Source organism: Helicoverpa zea, chromosome 18 (genome assembly GCF_022581195.2).
Source record: "Helicoverpa zea isolate HzStark_Cry1AcR chromosome 18, ilHelZeax1.1, whole genome shotgun sequence".
Classification (NCBI taxonomy): Eukaryota; Metazoa; Arthropoda; class Insecta; order Lepidoptera; family Noctuidae; genus Helicoverpa; species Helicoverpa zea.
The window spans coordinates 8,953,622-8,975,729 of NC_061469.1; the positions used below are offsets into that span (position 1 = coordinate 8,953,622).

At 39.0% G+C, this 22,108-nt stretch overlaps 3 protein-coding genes across 4 annotated transcripts; 1 reads left to right on the plus strand and 2 right to left on the minus strand.

The window, feature by feature from the left end:
* Positions 1-2,310: 2,310 nt before the first annotated feature.
* LOC124638839 (serine/threonine-protein kinase mTOR) lies at positions 2,311-12,278 on the minus strand. Of its 2 annotated transcripts, none has more exons than XM_047175962.1 (11): positions 11,937-12,278; positions 11,052-11,849; positions 8,127-10,708; positions 7,873-8,048; positions 7,262-7,547; positions 5,110-6,996; positions 4,795-5,010; positions 4,212-4,480; positions 3,914-4,001; positions 3,528-3,842; positions 2,311-3,127 (listed from the first exon to the last, which is right to left on the minus strand). In XM_047175962.1, the coding sequence occupies exons 1-11, from the start codon at positions 12,154-12,156 to the stop codon at positions 2,687-2,689; spliced, it is 7,278 nt and encodes a 2,425-aa protein (XP_047031918.1). In that variant the 5' UTR covers positions 12,157-12,278; the 3' UTR covers positions 2,311-2,686. The 2 variants fall into 2 exon arrangements, with proteins under 2 accessions (XP_047031918.1, XP_047031917.1); XM_047175961.1 differs by having other exon boundaries at positions 3,914-4,010.
* Positions 12,279-12,576: 298 nt separating this feature from the next.
* On the plus strand, positions 12,577-19,851 carry LOC124638736 (actin-related protein 2/3 complex subunit 2). Its single transcript, XM_047175790.1, has 8 exons — positions 12,577-12,792; positions 13,341-13,434; positions 13,800-13,899; positions 15,422-15,608; positions 15,946-16,081; positions 16,978-17,062; positions 17,436-17,643; positions 17,929-19,851. The coding sequence occupies exons 1-8, from the start codon at positions 12,719-12,721 to the stop codon at positions 17,954-17,956; spliced, it is 912 nt and encodes a 303-aa protein (XP_047031746.1). The 5' UTR covers positions 12,577-12,718; the 3' UTR covers positions 17,957-19,851.
* On the minus strand, positions 19,841-21,530 carry LOC124638737. Its single transcript, XM_047175791.1, has 4 exons — positions 21,327-21,530; positions 21,066-21,218; positions 20,494-20,586; positions 19,841-20,146 (listed from the first exon to the last, which is right to left on the minus strand). Exons 1-4 carry the CDS (start codon positions 21,448-21,450, stop codon positions 19,980-19,982), a joined length of 537 nt encoding a protein of 178 aa, XP_047031747.1. The 5' UTR covers positions 21,451-21,530; the 3' UTR covers positions 19,841-19,979.
* Between the last annotated feature and the right edge of the window lie 578 nt (positions 21,531-22,108).

The window sequence follows — 22,108 nt, forward strand, 5'->3', positions numbered from 1 at the left end:
ACAACAGGTACCTACTTACATATACCTTCTTACATAGGTAAGTATAGGTTGCTATGTGAAAGCAAGACCTATACATTATTTAGGCGAGGACATTCTCAATGCCATTATCTTTATTTCCCAATAAATCGTGCAGTCGTACGTTTAAAATCAATGAGTCAGTGATTGTTGCGGCTGACCCGCGAACATGACGGTCGATGGTAGTTTGTACCCATTACCGTTACGAGTGTTCCTTGGGAGACAGCTGAGCTTGAACACCATTTTTAGTAGAGAGAGTACGTTAGCTTCTTCGATCATGCCAGTTTCCCTAAAAAGTTTACAGAGACGAATCATTTAAGGCCTCTGTATTTAAGAAACCAGATATCTTATTTTTAGATTATAAAATAAAACGATCAAGTAACAACAAATCGTTTATTCCGTGAAAAACAATCTAATTAATGACATAATAAACATCGCTTATATACAAGGACCATGTTCATTTCACCATGACTATGAAAATTATGTCAATATTATCACAACATAGGCACAATATTATATTTCCTATACAAGTAAGGTAAATCCCACTTTGTTCCTAAATTATACAATCTTAATTAGATGTCGTCCGTTTCCTTCTAACCTTTGGGTACAAATCATTTTTCAAAAGGATCATTAGTCATTACATTACTAGATATAACTACCTAGACTATATTTTCATTAAATCAAATCGAATTAAGTGAGGTGATACGCTCACCGAGTTATTAATTATATAATCAAGATTCGCATTGACGAGGCAAACTAATTAGTATGAATGTATTCATTGAACAAACAGTTAGAGGCTAACTGCCTATCATATCTGTTTGATCATGCAAAATCTATTACATTTTTATTTATGGCAAAGAATAACGCAGGGATATGAAGATCATTCGATCAATTCTAGTATTATTAGCTTTGAAATTAGAAATGAAGAACATAATTGAATAGGGGCACCATGAATCAATTAATATATTTACTAAAAGTTGTCAAACGAATAACTTAGGCACGCTTAAAAACCCCTATTTTTAGTTTTATACGCTGAAAGATTTTTTGGTTCGTGAAGTTTTTGTAATATAACATGAAATTATTGTTTCATGATGTCAACTATCCATTACAAGTAACTTTGAGCTAGAAAAGAGCTCACTATTGTCGCCAATCCTTCCAATTTATGTAGGGTACTACATTTACGATGTAAATTGTGCGTCGGATATAAACGCTACGATATGCGAGGTAAGATCGATTTCTCATCCAAATCATTTCCTTATCTTAATAAACTTAATAGTAAATGATTTATGACTAAATGCTGCAGTGCAGTTACGTAAATGCATTACAGTAGTTTTCAGATACATTTAAATGGCACTTTTACATAGTGCATAATAGTATAGTAAAATAACCGACTTTATTGCTATCTTTGTCCACAGAATAGTTAATAACTACTTGATGGTAATTCTTGTGAGTGAACTGGTATACAGGGTGTGTCGTTCACAATCACATTAAATCCTATCACATATACTTTATGATATTCTATGGCGAATTGTAAAAAAAATAACCTAATCCATTGATTGGTTTAACCACGGGAGTCATTTTTCGTTTTCATAATTTACAACATCATGTGTAAAGCAGAGATAAAGTTAGGAGTATCGAATGTTTCGATCAGTTGACAGCTGTCAGATTTCAAGGGCGAATTTCAATTGTTTGTAATGACTGACTGTTATATGGTGTTCTAATTTTCGCACATTTTTATCCTATTTACTTTGTTTGAAAAATTCATTTTTTTATTTTTACGTATTTTTATTTTTTCTTTGTGTCAATGGACATATACAAGCTGTTGATTTGTATCCGTGCCATATTCAAGGAGGTAATTATGCTAATGATTCTCGACCCAAATCAATAAAAAAATTGGTACGTATTTTTTTTTCTTTAATTTTTTTTCGGAATTCCGTAGATGTCATCTAGCCTTATTTAAACTTGGCGCGTATGTTACTGGCCTTAAAACCGTGCTGCACGCTCACACAAGCGCAAACACAAAGCATACGCAACGATCACTCATAAATTTCATTCATAAAATTGGATTACTTCGGAAATACCACAACATTACAATGACAAAAAAAACAGTGCATATTAGTTATTTCCCATCTACTGTAATTCCAATCGATTATTTACGTATTGTATGTCCTCCTCCTGAACTATGGCACAAATGCAAATCAACACCTTGTATAACGCATTTCATTTAATGTGATTATGAACGACACACCCGATATGAAGTTGTTGAAAATTGAAGTCGATATAAATAGCCTTAGATGACACAAATGCATTTATATCGCGATAATAATAAAAAAAAACCAGTTAATTTAAATTGATTAAATAGTAGGTAAATTGCGTTGCATAAGACTATTCATACCTGTGTCCTTGCAATGGTCAAAATACAATTATCAATATTATACATAATCGCAATTAATTGTTGGTCACAATAAATACCGTGTAAAAGAGTTATTAGATATTCTTCATACCATCCAAAACCCGATTGAGCTACCATCAGCACTGGATCCAACGACTATCATTCCCCTCCTTACATATAGATGATAAAAAGCGGTGCTTTACACTAAAATGAATATCTAGACTTATTGTAATAAAACTATAGTACAATAAGTATGAGAGTATACTCTTTGGTGACGGTTCACCAGAATGGGCACCACCCTACATAGCACTGGCAGAGGTTCTCATTGCTGGTCGCCTGTTGTATGAGCAGATCTACTTGCTTCTGCACCGACACGATCTCATCAATATGTGGGAAATCGCGACCAGTCAACTTGTCGCGAACTCGATTGACAATAGCTAGTGCTCGCTTGTTTAAGTTAGTCTCAGCTGGTTGGTCAAGAGCGTCATTCAAGCCTATGTGTACGCGACTTCTGCTGGGTTGTGGTGATGATGCAGGGTCGGAGGTAGAACAGAGGTCGGCGTCGGCACGGGACCGGCGGCCGGCGTCGATGAGCCTCCAGTTGAGCAGCGGGTCGTACACGAAGGCTTCTAGTACCGCCATCACGCTGTCCTTGTGACGGTGTAACACCTCCATGACAGATTCACACGTGCGACGATATGTACCTTCAATGCCGGTTACCTAGAAGTCAAATAATTTGTAAATATACAGCTACATTTAAAAAATTAGATATGAAAACCTTTTGTTTACTTTTAGGTAAATTAATTTCATCATCATGATAAATATGCATTTTAAACTTATATAACTCAAGATAATATCGTTATCTAAAGAAAAATAATTAATTGCATATGAAGTGCATAGAAAACATCAAATTACAAGTGCATATAAAAACATGATTATTATCTATAACAAAATTTCGTTAACCTTGGCCAAGATTATCTGTGGCATATCTAGGGATCGAATTGATTAAGCTTTATCTATTTTGGGTAACACCGATTTAATCGATAAGTAATCCATGTGCTAATTCATTGTTGGTCATAATTTTATCATAGGTATTGAACGTATCATTTAACAATCTTACCTCCATAGCATTGATGAGCATCCTGGTTAACCTGAATGGGATTTTCTCTGGGAACTTGTCTCTTGTGACGGCAACTTCGAAGCAGTCTCCGAAGTCGATGTGGAGGAATTTCCCTGTGACTCTGTCGAGCATGATGTTGGAGGGGTGTCGGTCTCCGAGGCCCAGGATGTACCCCACCATGCTCATGACGGCCAGAGAGCGCGTGTAGTTCGTGCGACGCTCGAACCACACCTCAGAAGACGGACTCTTTAGCCAAAGTAACTTGGCTAAGTCATCTCCTGCTGTGTGTTCTAGAGCGTGCTCAAATACTTCCACCTGAGTCAAAGTTACCTAAATTAATTCAATTTTCCAAATAAATAATTGTTTAAGCCAAGAATAATACTAACCTTTTGCATCAACATCAGTTTATCGAGATCCGATGCCATCCTCTGCATGATTCTGTGTTCAATGTTCAACAAGCACTTTCTCTTCTCTCTGTAATCCCTTCAATAGACAAAGTTGTTTACTATTATTATTAAAGAATTATACTTATATTACGTGAAAAGATATTGATGAAATCTAACGTCATCTCACAAGTACACATCGAAGATGCCTCGGGACGCGAGCGAAATCGCGGGGAATAAGTAAATAAAGAATAATAATAAATATGACAGCAGTTTTATCCCCGATATGAGTTAAACATACCTAATTAACGAATGCAGGGTATCACAATGTGGCACCCATCCAATGAGGCCGGAGTTGGTGGACAGCGGGATGACGGCATATCTCTGTATGGCGAGGTCTCTTCGGAAGGTGTCAGGGTCAGCTTGCAGCAACGTGTTGACCAGGCCGAACAGCTGCATGACTCGCTCGTCTTGTCGCAGGTCCTCGTGACCTTTCAGCAGGAATATGTAGTCCTTGCCGTTGGAGCCGCGGATGCAGAGGCGACGAGGACGCTGCTTTGACGTTATCACCTGTGGTTGGGATAGCGTAAACAGCACTTAAAATTAAGAATTTCAAGCTTAGATGTGAATCCTACAAATATGATAGAAATGTTGGAAACAGTTAACACATAATTTTATTGATTTCTAAACGGACCGGATGGGAGCGGCTGCGAATTTCGTCAAATCGTACACCAAACCTCATTGGTGGTCGTCTTACGTTGCGTTTACACACAGATAATACTATTATTTATAAGAAGCAAATTCCAAAGAAAGAATCAAGTTAGGACGGTTTACTATAGGTAGATATCGTAAAACAATTCGAATATGTATTTAAAGACGCTGACCTGCAAACTGCTCTGTATATGCGCGATGCGAATGAGGTCCTGGTCGGGCACGTAGGAGCCGGGCACGGCCAGCTCCAGGTCGCGGCAGTTCAGCAGCCGCGGACTCACGTACTGCAGCTCCAGCGACGTCAGCTGCGGCAGCTGCCGGCTGATGCGTCGGAACACGTGGTAGTACAGGTCCCATGCCTGGTTCAAGTCGCGGACCAGGCCCGATTCCTGGGAACACATCGTACATTAAAACAGTCTTACACAAAACCGATGAATGAACGATAGCTGCATGAAGCAGAGAATGTAAAAAGTAGGAGATATTCTTACCTTGTACCGGTTGCACCACTCTTGCGCTTCATTCAGATCTCGTCCGTACGCCTGGCTGAAGGACACCTCCTTCAGCGTCTGCGGGCCTCGCTCCAGCATCGCGTGGAGAGGTTCCAACGTCTTGAACATCGCATTCACGTTGTTCTCGCTGAAATATAACCTTGAAGCCTCCTCCAGAGCCTCGTGCCACTGCTCGTGCCACAGGATCGCCACGCGGATGAGCTCCTCCGATATCATCGCGGCTTGGTTCACTAAGTTACTAGAATGGGTGCACATTGATTTCAGAATCTGATTGGCTGCATTCTTCCGAGCGATGAACGACGACTTCGACGCCACCGTCAGCGGATAAACTAGAGCTTGAGGATGAGATTTTCCGATATCAATTAACAGAGAATGGATCAACTTGCCAACGAGCGCTCTCGGCGTGTCTATTCTAGCTATCAGTTGAGGGATCACTTGAAGCCAGACGTTTATTTCAATAGTCCTAATGCCTTCTACGAGCGCTTCGTGAACGGCGGGATAGTGGCCGTAGTCAAACCACAGCGTCAGCAATCTGAGAGTGTCTTGTAGCGAACTGCCGTGAGATAGTTTAATAGATTTGAAAAATCCTTCGACAGCGGGCACGGTATGCTGCTGAATACATTCGGGCGAAGGTCTGCGCTCTGTTTGTCCTCCAGTAATGTTCGCGTCCTGGTGTTTATAGAAAAGTACTGTCTCAAAGTTCATGTAAGCCCAAGCGTGCCAAGCTTTGTACCAATCAGAAGACAAGTCGGTGGCGGCCTCATAGTTGCGCAGGATTTCTGGGATGGAGAGCTCGTTTATGCCCAGCAGAGACTCGCACCACGATCCCAACTTCAAGTGGCAGCGAGCGAGGAGGCGGCAGTGCTCTGCGTCACCCGTCTCCGTGGTGTCCACGTACCGCTGTAGCTGATCGTAAGCCAGCTGCTTATCACCAGCTACCCACAAGTGCTTAGCATAAGCCAGTGTTAGTCTCGGCTCATGTGTGGGCAGTGGCATATCTCTGTTCTGGCTGGGGTCGGTTCCCAACAACATCACTAAAGTCTTATGCGCCTGGCGCGGCGCTCCGCTCTTTCTGCAGAGGGAAGCGAATTTGAGCCACGTGGCCATGTCTTCTTGAGGAGTTAGCACCAGGCTGCGCACCTGCAGTATTCTGCGCCAGTCTTCTACCAATCTTTGTCCGCCCTGCAGCCTGGTCCACCACGCCTGTCGGATGGACTCTCTTCTCTCCATGACAGACTTGTAAGTGATTACTTCTTCAAGCTCCGCCAAAAGCTGAGCATTTACTAGAGCTCCGTATGCTCGCTGGTAACTCTCTCCAGCTACGGCAGTCAGTTCGGAATCCAACAACGTGCGCGCTTGATCTATGTATTGTTTGGACAGATCAAATTCTCCATTGTGAATGTTAAGTACTGCGCGATAGAAAGCACCGTCCTGAGTGTTTTCTGGCAGGAATCTGACATATTTCGCCATTGAATCCCATTCGTTCAATCCCCATGCGGCCGCAGCTGCGAGTCTCGCCGCTTTGAATCTCTCCTCGTTGCTCATTTTGACCCATTTTTTGGAGACTGTATTGTAAAGCTCGACCCATTCTCCCAAAGCTTCGAAACAGCGCAACTCACCGAGATATGAGTCCATATCAGCTACATCCTCGTTTAGCTTCTCTCCGTAGAGGTCGAGAGCTTTCTCCCAGTTGTGTAGTTTCTCATACCATCTTATTTGGACCTTGAGAGTAGCATCTCCAGCTTCTCGTTGTGCCATCACTCGCTCTAGGAGTCCCTCTGCGGCTTCCTTCTGTTGCAGCTTGTTGTTGATGTGGATCAGAGCTTCCACGACTTGAGATGTCGCGCCGTTGCGGAATTCTTCTTCCTGTAGCAAAATGTTAAGCAATTAAATTCGTTCTTTAACAATTAAATAAATAGTCTGTAAGAATAATAATACATAATAATAAACTGTATTGCTATTTTATACAATAATGTAAAATTTACCTAATACAGAATTCTATGTACCGACTTATTTAGTTTTAAGTTAATTTGCTGCGTCCTAACAGGGCATGTATACCTAAATATATAGGATAAGGATGCATTTATGTAACTTTATATATTTTGCAATAAATAAATTAAATAAATATTACCTTATAGTGCAGCGCTTTGGCGTAAGCTCTGCAATGCATAGCTCTTTCCCCAAGCAGGTGTGTAGATATAGGCAGGGTACCACCCTCACAGTGCTCCATGAACTCCGCTAAGTTGAGCACGGTATGCGCGAGTTCGGGCGCGTCGGGCGCCGTCAGAGCTTGTTCAAGAGCATTCGACAGCTCGGCCCGAGAGGTCTTGTCTAGCTCCGTCCAACATGACACGAACGCAGCGTTGAATAAGTCGCGGAGAAGTTGCGAGTAGTTGTGAGCTAGCGCCAGACATGCCCTATAAGTTTAAATAATTTATTCGTTACTTCCTAACCTTCAATCAATAGCAGATTTTTTATGTCTATGAAAAATCTATAGTCTGCTGGGTGTGATGTGTGTTACAACGTGCTAAGGCATTGTCTTATGTGGGCGAGTTCGCGTTCGCAATCATCAATTGCTCACATAAGACGCATATTAGATACGTATAAATAAATAAATAAATTATTAAATAGCTGATTTATTGAGGCTAATAGCTAATTATATCTTTTATGAGGCACTTCTCAACCAAGACCGCGAAGAACTTCTACGAGAAACAACTAGTAACGTAATGTACTGAAACCTACCTAAGAGCAGGACTATGTGACTCAGTGAGTAGACCGATGCTGAACCTCCTCAGCCACTCGAGCCAGTCGTCCTTGGACACGCGGCTGCTGACCGTCCATGCCAGCTTCAAGTTGTGAGCGTTCACGCATAACTTGCGGATCGATTGCGATGTGTCGCAGTTATATCCTATACGTGGCTGAAAACATAAAGATTACATTGAAAGTCAGTAGGTTTCCAAGCATTTGTAGGTATAGAAGTGTAAAAAATTTTGTACCTCTTGAGTATGATTCCTCGGTTTCCGCCTAGTGCTCTGCAGAAACTCATCCATTGCCAAAGTTTGACTAGACTGCATCCGAGAGAGCAGTAATTCATAATTTTGATGTTGAATCTTATGTTTCACCACCACTTTTTGAACCAGCGGTATGAAATCAGTGAACTTGCGTCCCAATTGGACTATCAGAGCACACAGCGTGTCCATGGCAGTGGGGCGCAGCGCCGCGCACGTGTCCAGGCTCCTCACTAGAGGGTGAATTATTCTCGACACCAGCTCACTGTAGTTCAAAGAATCAGACAGATAGTCAACTGTCTCCATAGCTACTTTGGCCACATTTATTGGGCAATCTGACGCGTCAAACAACTTTACGATTGACGGTATCACTAAATGCATATAATCATCCAAGTTATCTTCAAACTTTTGAAGGGCATATAGCAGTTTTTCAGTCACAATTCTATCTTTGCTGGTGTCGTGCGCGAGAACACGCAGTATCTGCGGCATCAGCTGAGGTAGATATACCTTAAACTCTGAACCTAGCGCCACAGCGATATACTCAACGAGTAAGATTAAAGTTGGCTGGAAAGGACTATTCGGTGTCCAAAACTCCCTGATGAGGTCAAATATCTTGTCTAAATAATTACGAATGTGCTGCTTCACTATAGCAATTAGCCTCGCCAATTGAGTAAACAGGAATTCTCTGAAATTATTGTTGTCGGTCGCTCTCGCTACGAAAAGAAGAGTGGGTGTGACGCGGGAAATATATGGCACGCACTTTATACCCAAAGACTGGAAGATGAAGGTAACTGCTTGAACTACACTCGTGTGATGTTGCTGCAGTGTCGGGTCTCTGAGAATCCTCATAAGTGTAGATATCACTATGGCTGGATAGTACTCATCCAGAACAGGGGAAGACATGTTCACTAACATTTCACTTGTGGTCATATCGAAATTATTTTCTTCTGCTTTGCTATCTGCAACTGGCACTAAGCTAGAGTCAGGCTGCTCGCCAATCAGACCTCTAGTTATCTTATGTTTATAAGGATCCAAGGCACCTAACAATCCCAAAACACGAATAGTTTCTCTCCTATCTTTAGGTTGCTGTTCAGTCTTGAGGAAGTTCAAGAGGACGTCCATTAGAGTAGGATACTCAGTATAGGGAGCCACCACATATCCAGTGGCACTGATTAGTTGGCCAAACGCCCAAAGAGCAACACTCCTCTTTTCCGTCGCACTTGCTTCTGATAACAATTCTAGAAGAATGCTCAGAAGTTCTGGAAGCCATTTCTTAAGTCCGCTGTTATCGCCGTGGACGTCGGCCAAGTCTCCGACGGCTTTTAATACACTTATGACTACTCCAGGATTGGAATCTGATTCTTTGAGTTTTGGTACAAGAACATTAAGAATTGTCTCCATGTACGGCTTCACGAGCTTGGGCGCGTGCCGGATTAGATTATCTAACATCCTGGCTGCCTGCTCTTTGTTCCTGCTCATGCCGGAATGTTCAAGCTCTGTGAGGTACTGTATCAGGGTCTTTCGAAGCCCTGGCATGACATACGCAGGATTGACCACACTCAAACGACCAACAGTACAAATTGCCAGCTCTCTTATAGCCAAGTGCTCATCATTCATAGCCATAAAAAGGAAGCTCAAATTCTCAATTTGAGCCAAATGGATGTCAAATATATTGTACAGTGATTCTAAAACCCAGTAGCGAACTTCATAATCAGGATCAGTAACTGTAACAACTAATAACTTGCCAATAACTTCTGCTGTCAGCAGTGTTAGTGTCCTCGAAGGTGTTTTCATAGTTCTGACTGTAGCATCAGCTAACAGCTTGGCAGCAGTTTTGACAGCCTCTAGTCTAATTTCCTGTTGGTCACTCTGTAAGAAGTGGTCGGCACAACGTCTTACGAATGTTAGCAAGCTGTGTTGGCCCTCAAAATTGAAAGTCCCAAGTGTTCTTAATGCCAGTACAATGCTGGCAGTATCTTGAGGTTCCATCACCAAACTCATGTTACTCATCTGCTGTTCCAAACTCCTTGGAACTCCTGGATGTAAGAATGGTTTATTTCTTAAGACAAGGGAAAGCATATTTAAGAGTCCTTCAGATATTTCTGTTCTTAAAGAAGGAAGGTTGTTACTCAACTCCCTTAAGCAAATAGTCAGGGATGGACTTAGGCCTGTAGCAAACATGGCATCTAATAATTCTTTGATATCTGTTAAAACTAGATCTTTGACAGCACTCCCCAATAGTGTTATGCAGGCAAAAATTGAGGGATCAATCCACACTCTCTTTTTGGTCTGTGAGTCCCTGATAGGCAATGTTTGTTTAATAACTTCCATTATGCTAGGTATGTACTTCTTTATATCATTTTCAAGAGCAGCAGCCATGAGACCTAATGTGGTAAAGGCCATATTCCTATCTTTCTCTCTACTCCGAAGGCAAGAGATCAAGTAGTTCATTGTAGATATGAGGTATTTGTCAAGGAAATAGTTTTTGTTGAAAGCAGCTAGCCTTGGTATTATGACCAAAAGGATTTGTGGGACTCCTTGTGTTTTAAGGATGCGCTGACTCATTACATCTGAAATTATAACACATTATGTATTAGTTACAGCAATGGAAACCAAAGATTTCATTATTCAAATTAAACAGTGCATAGAACATAATATAAAGGGTTGAGATAATAAACATAATTTCCCTAAAGATTTCAGCAAATAATTTTAACTGTGCTATGTCATCTTTCATGCCTATAATTCCATTTTTTAAACATAATGAACCTGCAAATTATGATTCACCACACAATATCACAACAATTTGCTCTTTGACCTTAAGTGATATGAGAACCAAGATATGTTTAGCTTCATATACCTACTTGAATAATAATAAAAAGACAATTCAATAAAATATTGTTGTAAATATCTTACCTCTGCAGAGTTTTTCAAACTTTTCAGTGAGTAGTTTACGACAGACTTCAGATTCATAGATAGGAACTGGGTAGGTCACATTCTCAGTCTTGAACCCGTCACACAGGTAGCCTCTTTTGACCGACGGACTGTGCAACTTTGTGCTTATAAATATTATATCATCGGATACTGTAATATCCTTCATTGTGTCCAGACTTTGCATAAGATAAGAGTACTTCTTCTCCCAAACAGCATTAGAGCATCGGAGCAGCTCATTTAAGATCAATAGCCCTCCATGGACTCTGTCCTCTTTAGTCATTCCCTTTTCTTTCAAAGGAATATCCTCAAATGACAGCATAGCTTCTTCATAGCACTGCATGTACCACTGAGGCTTGGCAGTTGACTGCTTAGCTGTTTCTCTTTGAGCTGTCACCACTAGGCCTGCTCTTAATGCTTTTGCTGCAGCCTCACGGATTTGTGGCTTTGGGTCCTTTAGTGCTACCAAGATGTGATCAAAGAAGCCTGAAACTTGCTGGTAGAAGTATGTGGGCATAGCTATAGCTAACTCCTTTAATAGTAATACAGCTGAGTGGCGCCTGCCTTCATTCCTCTCTTCAGACAACCACTCAAATGCTCTTTTGACTTCAAACTCGACGTACTCAGCTCGTTTGACGCCGGACACTGTGGCGAGCCGGCCGACCGTCTTAGCGGCCAGTTCCATCACACCCACATCAGACGAAGGCAGTAAGTTGCGAAGGTAGTTTGCAAATCTTGTGATACGGGTTTTGGTAGTATCGCAATCACCGCCGATGAGACATACTAAAATCAAAAACGTTTATGTAACTAAGTTAAATCCATAAAACTTGAAAAGTTGAAAATAATCATGAGGATCATCTATTTTTTTACCTATAGCTAAAACACCTCCTTTCTTTTCGTGGACGTCGTTACTGGATACCATCTCAAATATCTGGTGATTGAATTCATCGAGAAATTGTGTGAGCTCCTCTTGTGGGACTTCCCGGAGCTCCGTCTTAGCAAAATGATAGAGCTCTCGGGCTGTCTTGATTTGAACATCCACGTTCCGGGACTTCAGCCCCGCAACGAACGCACCTACTTGATTGGACATCTTGGCTAGCGTGTCCTTTTATTTCATGATGAAAGTGAAAATCAATACGCGTAAATGATCACGCGTTTTTTTGCAATTCCTTAAAATATAAATAAACAAAGTGGTATTTACTCCACACCGACCCGAATTCGAACATAGACTAGGAAAAAAATCGTTTTGTTTTTAATTTTACTAGGGATGTACAGTTTAGTATTGTTACCAATTTTTGTATGTTACGGTTTTTCATCATGCTTTATCAGATACTGAAGTAAATAAATGTTGATTAATTAATTTAAGGATATCTGTCGGATATTTAATTAAATTACATCAATTAGGTGTACTTCTATAGTTTAGTTCAATATTTTAATAGTAACTTTTCTAATGAGTACTAGAGCTAATAAAAGAAACAGCTCTATGGTTACATGGCCGATATTTCATTCATTTGGAGCTTCCTTTTCTTTCTGTCGTTTATGGATATCTATATACGGGCGGTCATCGTTGAAGATTTCCGTATTAATTATTAAATGAAGGTGCTATAAGCGTTGATTTTATGAAAAAGCTGTAGGTTATTAATTGTTAAATAATGATCTTACTCGAGATCAATAATAGAATTATAGAAGATACTTTAACAGTTAAATATAAAAATGCACTGGCGCGGTGAGTACGTTACGCTTAGAAAGTGTACTGTTTTTTCATGATTGTGATGTGTTTAACGAGCATGCAGCCCATATGCATGAGTTCTGCTATGCGGTTGCTCTAGTGGAACTGTCTACGAGGGGGTGATTCCTGGCCATAACCCCTTTTCGGGAGCAACATGACAAGTGTCAAATTCCTGGGGTGGGCCCACGTTGGCCGCCGCATCACAGCAGGTTCCCATAAGCGTATAGGAGCCGAGTATATAGTGATTTGGTGCATATTATGTCACGTAGTGAATATGACGTGATAGTGGCTATCTCGGCGTGGATGAGTCATATCAGTTGTTTATTGGTGATCGGGTGTGTGCGTGCGGATACGTCCCATAATGTTTTTGGATTCCAGTGGTGGTAAACAATGTAATGCGTTGATATGTGATACTGGTATCCATTTGTTATAGTGAAGGAATGCCATGATAATAATGATGTGACAAGTTCCAGGATATGAGTAATTTGGTGTTGATTTGTCATCCCACAAACATTTATTTATATATTTTATGTTGTTGTTTTCAGCTTAAAGCCAGAGTCAATAGATGTGAAAGTTGCAGATTTTGATGGAGTACTCTTCCATATATCTAATGTGAATGGAGATAAAACCAAAGTTAGGGTATGTAATCAAGAGACTCCATAAGATGTAGTCCTATTTGTACACAGATTTTATCCAAAACACTGCTCATACTGTACAATCCAATGGGAACATCTGTATGAAACTCTCCCAGTCTGAAACAGAATATTCAATTTTATATTTCCTGTACCATTCTTCAGTAGTTACTTATTTGTTATGATACTAATAAGCAAATCTATTTTACATGACTATATTTTGGCATCAATAAATTATTCCCAGTACTTACTAAATTATTCCAAGTTCCAAGAATAGGGAATATCTAATAGGAATATTGAATCACATAGTTTTCTCAGTAGTAAAGTACTAATTATATAGAATAATGTCAATAATACCACTACATTTTGCAGGTTAGTATATCACTGAAGTTCTACAAGCAGTTAGAAGAACATGGAGCGGATGAACTCCTCAAAAGAGTATATGGGCCACTCCTCACGGAGGCAGAGTCTGGTGAGTGATATGCCTAACACTTTGTACTGCCTTATAGAATATGTTGAATTGTAGTGAGAACACTGGGTAAATTCTAAGTAAAACTAATACCTATTTATACATTCCAAATTAATTTATTGTTTACTGTGGTATGTTAACCTTTTTTACTTATAATTGTTTAGTATAGCTTACTCTTTAAATACAAGTTATTAACAGTGCAGGCCTAAAAGCATCTTATTCAAGTCTAATATGCACAACTCCACAAAACTATTTGCTCAACAATTGCATAAAAATGAAAGCTAGTATGTGAGTCTGTTTTTATTCATTGCATAATTACTCGTGCTCACTCAAGCAGTTATTGTTCCAGTTCATACAATAGTTAAATATAACTATGCAGCAAACATTGTCCTTGCTGTTTAAGGATAAAATTCCACATGTTTAACTTCCTTATAACAATATATAAAATAAGTCATAAGTGATAAAAAACACTATAAATGTCAATAGTTCATTTAAAGTATTGGGTCATCACTTATATTGGTTATTTTGAGAAAACTAAATATTATATGTTGAAACTACATATTGAGAAATGTTGTATGTATTGGCTACACCCAAATATTTTCCTTATCTGTAATCTAAGAGATAATTCAATATTTCACTCCCTATAAGTGACCAGCCTTATTCAAGAGTGATATTTGATAGGAAAAACCCTTCTATACGCATTATTTCTAAAGGCTAGCACAGTCATTTTTAGCTCATATTTATGTCTAGGTCATCAAGTATTACAGGTACTCTTGACTGCATTAGGTTATCACCATATTTGTCATATCAGGGTCTCCAACTAACAACAACAATTTTAAACTATAGTAGAGCACACATATTGAAAACACATTTTGATAAGAAGTATTGGCAAGTATGGAGTATGTAGGTTGATAAGATATAAATGTTTAAATTTGAAACTTGTGGCTTATCTTATGGCTGTACATTTTATTGTGTTTTCGAATTTGTTTAACTTAATATTTACAGACAGTGAAAACCAAGCCAAACCAACATTTTTTGAGGTAATACACAAAACATTCCCACTGTTAAGAAAACCAAACGTTATTTGTTTTAACATGCAACTCTCATGACCTACAAAGGCACTTGAATCTTGTAAGCAGTCAAATCAATCATCAATTTGTTTTAGGCTGTCCTCTTTGTAACTCCAATTTGTTACCATAAAATATTCACAGCCAATGATATAAATAGAACTTTGAACTCTGGTATTGATTAGTCATAAACTGACACACCTTTGCCATAATAATCATAGTGATTTTGTCTCTAGGGAAAATGTTTTAGTGGGAAAATTGATGGTGTTTTGTTTTCGAAACTTTTTGCTACTTTGTATCTGTATGTCACACGAGCGTCATATTACGAACACTTTACATATCACGTAACATACTTACATTCCACTTGAAAATATACACAACTGATACTACACCAGGAAAATAAGTTTTAATATATTCTGGTTCACCAGTTACCTCAATATGTTACTATGTTACTGCAGGCTACAACATTTCGTTGCTGCTCGACTTGGAGAACATTCCCGACGACTGGGAGGACGTAGTGAAGAAGGTTGGCCTCCTCAAGAGGAACTGCTTCGCGTCAGTGTTCGAGCGCTACTTCAGGCTCCAGGAGGATGGTGACGTCAGCCACAAGCGCGCCGTCATCAACTACCGACAGGATGAGACGCTGTTAGTATCCTCTCATCAATAAAATTAAAAAAATCCTTTTTTAGAATTCTAACTCAAAAAAAGAAATTTAGCACCTGTTTGTCCTTGATTGGAAACTTGTTCAGGCGACGTTGTTGTTTGTGGAAATAACGCGTATAAATATTTCTGTATCATATGTATACCTAGTTACCTATGTCAACAAGCTATTCTTTCATACCATGCCAACCATAACGACATGCTGCACCAAGCCCAAATAAAATTGGGTTAAGAGCAGGAGGATGATGATACATTATTTATACATATTCTATACTTTGCTTACTTAAACAATTAATTCAAGATCGTAACCCCCATGTTTCAGATACGTGGAAGCGCAAGAGGACCGCGTGACCGTGGTGTTCTCGACGGTGTTCCGGCACGAGGACGACATGGTCATCGGCAAAGTGTTCATGCAGGAGCTCAAGGAGGGCCGGAGAGCGTCCCATACCGCGCCACAAGTCAGTACATTTCTACACTAATATTATAAAGGCGAAAGATTTTTTTGTTTGTTTGAGTTGAATTGACTCCAGAACTACTGAACAGAGTGTTTTATCCCGTTACGGGAAGAAGTTCCTACGGGACGCGGGGTAACCGTGGGAAAACGTCGAGTTGAAAATAACAGGTTGCAGACTGTAGGATCTTATAAATATATGTAAAAATGAATTGCTGTTCATAAATGTCATTAAAACTCTAGAATGGCTGGACCAATTTGGGTTATTTTGGTTTTAAAATGTTTGTAGAGGTCCAGGAAAGGGTTAATGCAAAGAGTCAGCTAGTAATATTTTGCAAACAAACAGAAGTAATGTCACAGACATATAGACTTGGATTAGCAGTCAATTATAGAAAAACCTGCCACTACCATAATGTGCCAGATTATAATATTTGGCCTCTTTGGGCGCAAGGAGTTTACACTCGATAGTACTTACGTCCCCCCACTCACTATATATGTGTCATGAACTCAGTACTGAATCAAACGCGTCCCGTGTCATTTAGGGGTCAATGACACGCTAAGTTTGATGAGTAAAAATTCTACCTAGTAAAGATAATGTGCATTGTTTTATGATTATTTATTAACACTAGGAAGTGGTGAAAGGGGGGCGTTTTGGGGGTGCTGTCCTTTGTATTATTTGACGTGAAAAAGTGCTAAAAACTAGCCTATTTATCAATAAACGTTTTTGACTTTTGATGTGAAAAATATTTATGGAAGAATTCTACTTGATTTCAAGTATTGCGTTGTACTGTCGTATCTTTTAAGTGATAGCTAACTAATCTCTCGTTCACTATCGATCTATATTTTAGTGTTTGTGTACTTAAGAAATTGTTATGTAACATATTGTATGCTCTTTATTTTCAGGTATTGTTTTCACACAAGGAACCGCCCTTAGAACTAATGGACACGGACGCGAGAGTAGGCGATAATATCAGTTATGTTACGTTTGGTAAGTAACAATAAGTTACAATTTTTTTTTTTCTGTTATACATATTTCCACTAAGTTATAGGTAGATCACTTATCTCAATACAGAGCCTCCGTGTAATTTGTTACACTATAACCAATGACGGATTTGGCAAACCGCTTCCGCTCTTATACGCCTTTTTCAAGTGCATATTTTTTTATAACCAAAACTTATTGACAGATGTCTCAACGAACCCGAACGCCTCGTTAGTTCACTCGTAACTGGTCGTTTTGGTCACGCGCACCTTACATCATTGACCTAGAAAATGGTACCTGACCTATCTGCCTTCCGCTCATATATTCTTACCCCGAGTCTGTAGGTCGTATAGCTAAGTATATTATGTGAGTCTGTTTGCAGTGTTATTCCCGCGACACACGTGCGCGGCGGCGCGGGACAACACCATCGACCTGCTGCACATGTTCCGCGACTACCTGCACTACCACATCAAGTGCTCCAAGGTGTACGTGCACTCGCGCATGCGCGCCAAGGCCGGCGACCTGCTCAAGGTGCTCAACCGCGCCCGCCCACAGACCTCCTCGCGCCCCACCGAGCGCAAGACTATCACGTTAGTATACTGCTCTTCTATATTCAAAATTACGTCATACAATGTCTCGAGGTCTCGTCAAATAAGAGGCAAAGTAATTTCTTGACGAGCTGTACTATGGATTGCCTTACCTACTGATTTCTAACAAGAATATGACCAATTTTCTTGTAACAAGATTTCTTATAGCACCAATCTTATCCTCATAGAGAGTTCAATTGTAAGACCGATAATCTCTCTTCGATATTTATTATGATTATGACCGATTTGTGTGACAATTATAATAACGTGTAATGAATGTTTGTGCAGGGGAAGAACATTTGTGAGGCGAGACTGAGTGTTGCGCGGCGGCGGGACGTAGGCGCCGACCGCAGTCTGTCTCCTGTTACGTTACGTTCTCTCGCTAGCGCCGCCACTCGGTGACATCCTCAGTTCCCATCCCGCCCGCACACACTCGGACCATCCGAGTGGACGCGTTACCCACGAAGAAACTCCGACAATGTGCGTATTTCATATATCCAACTTTCAATGAAATGACATATAAGATAATTATTTATTAAAAATACATTGTTTGTTTTCCAAACGTCACAAAGTACTTACTCTTAAAATCATCTCGATGCCATTTCCATAAATTAAAATTGCCAAATAATCACAGTTGTGCTCAACGTTTCGTGTACTGCCCGTCAACGTTTTATATTACAAAGAAATGTGCACATTGTATTTATCATAACTATTTATTGTCAACTCTTCAAGCATAGCGTTAAAGTCAATAAATAATGTTGCCGTAGTTCTTGTTGATAACAAAATTATGCTTTATTATTATGAGAGTTCTATTTATAGCGGTGGCACTGCGACATCCAAAACTTGGGTTCCTAAAATGTTTAGTATACACCCTCATTACATTGTTACGCGTTAGATATCCGTAGTGTCCATCGAGAGTGAACTTTTCTTGTAGCTTACGTAATTTTGTTGTAAATTATGACATTACCAATCCTCATATAGGGTAAAGTGTATTATAAAATCTAGCCTATACTTAAAGTTTCGGTTGACAAAGTTGTAAAAATGTATATCACTGAAATATCGAGACAGGTAACATGCACAAAACTCGTACGAATTATATTCAATTATTAATTTTTACGCTGCTCCTATGTTTAGTTTAATAATGCTACGCAATATATACGAACAATAATTTTATTAAGAGTTTCCCCCTTACGTTTTAGGTAGGTCCGATTCAATTATAATGTAAGTGAAAATGTATAGTATTTCTCAATAGATTCTTCCATAGTCAAAAAGAGCTCGAAGAAGAAATCATAATGGCCTTATTTATGATGAAGTTGAGTTCAGTTTGCTCTGTTTGAGAAGCCGGCCCTTCGGTTCGATAGAGTCGCTAGTTTAGATCACATTACACTATGTATCTAACGTTTAAGTGCAATTCATTACACTCCACATTATTTTATTCCAAATTGCATTTTTAGTTGTAGACAGAGAATAAAAACTCTTTAAAATACATTTTAGCAAAAATTCAGTCTTGTTTAAATTGTTTCCCGTAGCTAAACACTTCTCATTCGACGCAAGTATATATTGTGTTTGTGGCACATTTGCACCAACAATGTATAAATTGCTCAAAGAATCGCGAACACCAAGAGCTAGGATATCAGAGTGAACCTATAGAACAACGTGCATTATGGAGTAGATGCGATGTCTAGAATAAGATACGATAGTTAAATGATTACCTGTGTTTGGATGAGATTGTGCTAAAGTTATATTGAGTCATGGACTGAGGTTAGGCTGTCGAAAGTGTATCGAGTCACTGAATAACAATAAAATTTTAATATAATTCACTAAGTCAGATAAATGAAAAGTTAGTGACATTAAACCTAAAATTAACTTAAAAGGTTTTCAAAGCATATTGAATATATGGTTAAGATGGAATGTAATACAAGTATGTAGAACGATTTAACTATTCAATGAAAAAACTTAGCTAACTTGAATTTATGTAATTTTTATTTGCAAGATGTATTATTTATGTATTATAAAGTGTAAGTTAAATGTTGCTTTAAAGTTTTTGCTTACATTGGAAGATTGTTTTTACTGTCAGTTTTAGTGCGAGATTATGTAAACAGCGCAGAATACCGAAGTTATTTGTGAATATGTAATTATTCTTGTGATTTAAAATCCGTTTATACTGTATTTTTTATTTTCTAGATTAAAGAAAACTTACTGCATTTTAAACTTTATTTTATTTATACATGACATCTAAATGGTATGCAACATATGTAAATTCTCTAAAAAGCATTAGGTAAATAATTTTGTATAGTCTAGTAGTCAATTATAAGGCATAAAACTACTTGGATATATTTTTAAAAGTCCATCTTGTTGCCGGAGGGTGTGGGCGACGTGGGAGACTTGGGCTGTCCTAGTTTGGAGAGCGTGGCCACTTTGGACGCAAACTTGACGAAGCTGAGCCCCGACGCCTGCGCGTCCGGCTTCTGACCCGCGTCAGGTTGGAATGATGCATCCAACGAACCTGTTATAACGCTATATATTAATAAAAAATATACATAGGTCCTATATGTAACTAATGATGGGCCAACATAACTATGACACGGGAAAAATGGAGCAGATTACTTAGTCATACTAATGCTATCAAATGCCCTAAAAAGTTATGTCCTAAATAAAATTTATGCCAGAGAATTCCCTGGAAGATGATGACATTAATGTCATATGATTTCAGAGTAAAGGTAAATACGGTAACCTGCATATCACGACTTTGTTTTTTTTTTAATGACATGATAAAAATTGAACATCGGATTTATCATCCGACTATTGAAGACATTCGTTGATTGTTTAAAAATGTTGTAAAATCCGACTTACTCTGTTGCGGTGACATGATGGAACTAGGCTGAGATCCAGGTTGGTTTTCGCCCTCCATGTTAATATTGGTCTGCTCGTGAAGTAGGTCTAAGGCTGCAACACGTCAGAAAGATACCCGTAAATAAGCAGCGAATGTGATCATTATCTTATCTCGGATGATTTCAGTGCAAATAAATGTGATGTGGCCGAATTTTGGAGCTCTCTGAGTCAATAGCAAAGAGGCATACTAACTGTGCAAGTTACTATTAGTTGGTAAAAAGCAATAGTCATTTGTCGTTGCTCTACTGCTTAAGTTGGGGAGATGCCATCACACTAAAATTATTAAAGGTGAAAGTTGGTGAGCGTGTCTATGTTTATCACTTCTGTATGAGTTCTAACTAACTTGACAGAAATGTTTTACAGATAGGCTACATTTCAACCTGGCGTGGAAGAAGAGGGTGAACCGTATGCAGACGCTGGTTGTTATTAAAAGATGTTATTCTTATCCAAATAAAAAAAAACTTATTAAGTCCTAAGTACCTATGTATCCCTTTGGTTAATATTTGCATAGTCTAGAGAACATGAAAAATTACCGTCTTTCAACGACATTGCATCCATCTTAGCATCCTGTATAGTTTCCAACTTAGCGCGGAACTTTGTGGTGATCTTCCGTCTTTGATAGTCCGCTTCGATTTGTTGCTTCGTCCGGGGAATGCGGAAACGGAAGCAACAGCATACTATCACAACTGTTATGCACAGGATATCCAACAGATTAGTTTAACCGCCACTTATACAAAGGTGGTGAACAGTGTACAGAGCATTTTTTCAGATTATGGAACTAATAATATACTTACTAAGAGTAGTCAAACTGGCCATACACAGAAATATAACTTGCCATATTCTTAGGTTGCCTGCTATTTTGTTTTCAAGCCACTCTGGTTCTTCAGATTTATTTATGATATCCATAAATGGGTCCATGTTGGTAGTGTGCTGATTTCAATAGGAACAATACTATTAGAAACGCGTCCGAAGTGATACCGATTGAGGTGGTAACTAATTGTCTCAATTCCAAGGAGTGGTTGCATGCCACACCTAAAACTATCACCCCTCGGCACTCCCATGATATAATTGCTCACTCTGTTAACAGGTACAGTAATTATAGTTCATCTCAGTGTTTATATAACATAATGATGTAGAATTATTATTCTTTCTTAATGATATTTCTATACCATCTTTTTAAAAGACACGTCTATCACATATTTTTCACGGAAATGTTTTGAATTCCGCGCCAAACGATGAAATCATCTGCTGATGGGGTGGTAAAAAAGTTGCTGTGTTAAAAAATAAGACTTTTTAGTCATTCGATTGCAATGCCATTGCGGCAAACTAAATGCCTTCTTTAATTTTGATCAAAACAGAAGAAGACCATTTGAAACTCAACATTTTAGATTGCTTTCGACGACGTAGTTATAAAAAAAATTAAGATGTTTCGCACTTTACTTTATTTTGTAAATCTATAATATTAAACGAATAGCGGATCTTCCTTCGTAATAAATTTTAACTAAACTTAATTCAAAATGCTATCTTTGTATTCATTGTTTTTTCTGTCGGTCGTCGTCATTATTTTATGAATGAA